This window comes from Eimeria mitis, genomic scaffold (assembly GCF_000499745.2).
Source record: "Eimeria mitis Houghton genomic scaffold, Emh_scaff1618, whole genome shotgun sequence".
NCBI classification, from domain to species: Eukaryota; Apicomplexa; class Conoidasida; order Eucoccidiorida; family Eimeriidae; genus Eimeria; species Eimeria mitis.
The window spans coordinates 7,012-8,002 of NW_013569932.1; the positions used below are offsets into that span (position 1 = coordinate 7,012).

Genomic DNA, 991 nt, shown 5'->3' on the forward strand with positions numbered 1-991 from the left:
CCTCATGTGAGGAAATATCTTTTGGGGCTGCAGGCTACAACTGGTGGTTGATCAACGAAATACTAGACCCAACTGGCGACTTGTTTGTATTCTGCAGAAAAGTGCCTGAGTTTGCCTGCAAACAACACCTGTTTGAGCCCTGCAGGCTCTGCACAGTTTGTACTTAGCCACGCCGGCATTCCGAGTTGCTCTCATTCGGAATGTCCGTTGCAACCTCTTCTGTGCAGGGTGGATACAACAAACGGAGCGGTGATTGACGAATTCCGCACAGATTCCGGTGAGCAAGACTCTGCCTGATGGGGTGTACTAGCAGTGGAGAGCGCTGCCGTTCTCGTTGAGTGGGTTTGTACGGCTGCAGTATTCTCCCTCTAAGCCAAGAGACGCTGAAATTCTGCCTGCGCGCAGGTGAAAACGCAGACATCGGCGACGGCACAGGTGCTTGATCAGAACCCTGTGACCCCCTTTGCTTCCCGCGAGTTCAGCTTCCGTCTACAAAATTATTTTTACGAGGGCAAGACGAAACCACCTGTCACTCTGTTCTTGTGCACTGCACTTCAGACGGGATTGAAGGGGGGGAAGATGGAATAGAGCTTTCGTTCAATGCCGATGCCGATCTACTGGAGGTGATGCTGGCACCTGAATGTTTCAGCACTTTGAACTCTGGCCCCACCCCTTGCAGCACCCGTGTGCAGGTTCACAGCATTCATAATATAGTTGTTGAGCCCAAAATGTCTTCGATGGGGTGGCGTTGATGCTTCTTCTGCATCACCGCACTACACACGATCAACAGCTACCTAAGCAGTATGCTACTGATATCCCCCACAGGAGCTCAAGAAGGCGCTGCCTCCAAATTTCAGTGGACCGGCTTCCTTCGAGGAGGAATTGGCTCGTCTTGGCGAACATGGCTCTGAGGGGTTGTTGTCTCAGCGGCTTCTTCTGCAGCACTTGCTGCAGACTCTGGGCCCCAACAGGGTGGTGTTCTACGCAACAG

The 991-nt window shown here is 52.6% G+C and overlaps 1 protein-coding gene across 1 annotated transcript in view; it reads left to right on the top strand.

Moving 5' to 3' along the window:
• Positions 1–991, top strand: part of EMH_0040610 (uncharacterized protein) — a gene marked incomplete at both ends in the record, with an annotated part of 8,532 nt that overhangs the window by 4,866 nt on the left and 2,675 nt on the right. Inside the window, 4 exon segments of the mRNA XM_013495522.1 lie at positions 34–82; positions 228–277; positions 406–435; positions 559–684. Coding sequence (XP_013350976.1) covers positions 34–82; positions 228–277; positions 406–435; positions 559–684 — 255 coding nt within the window.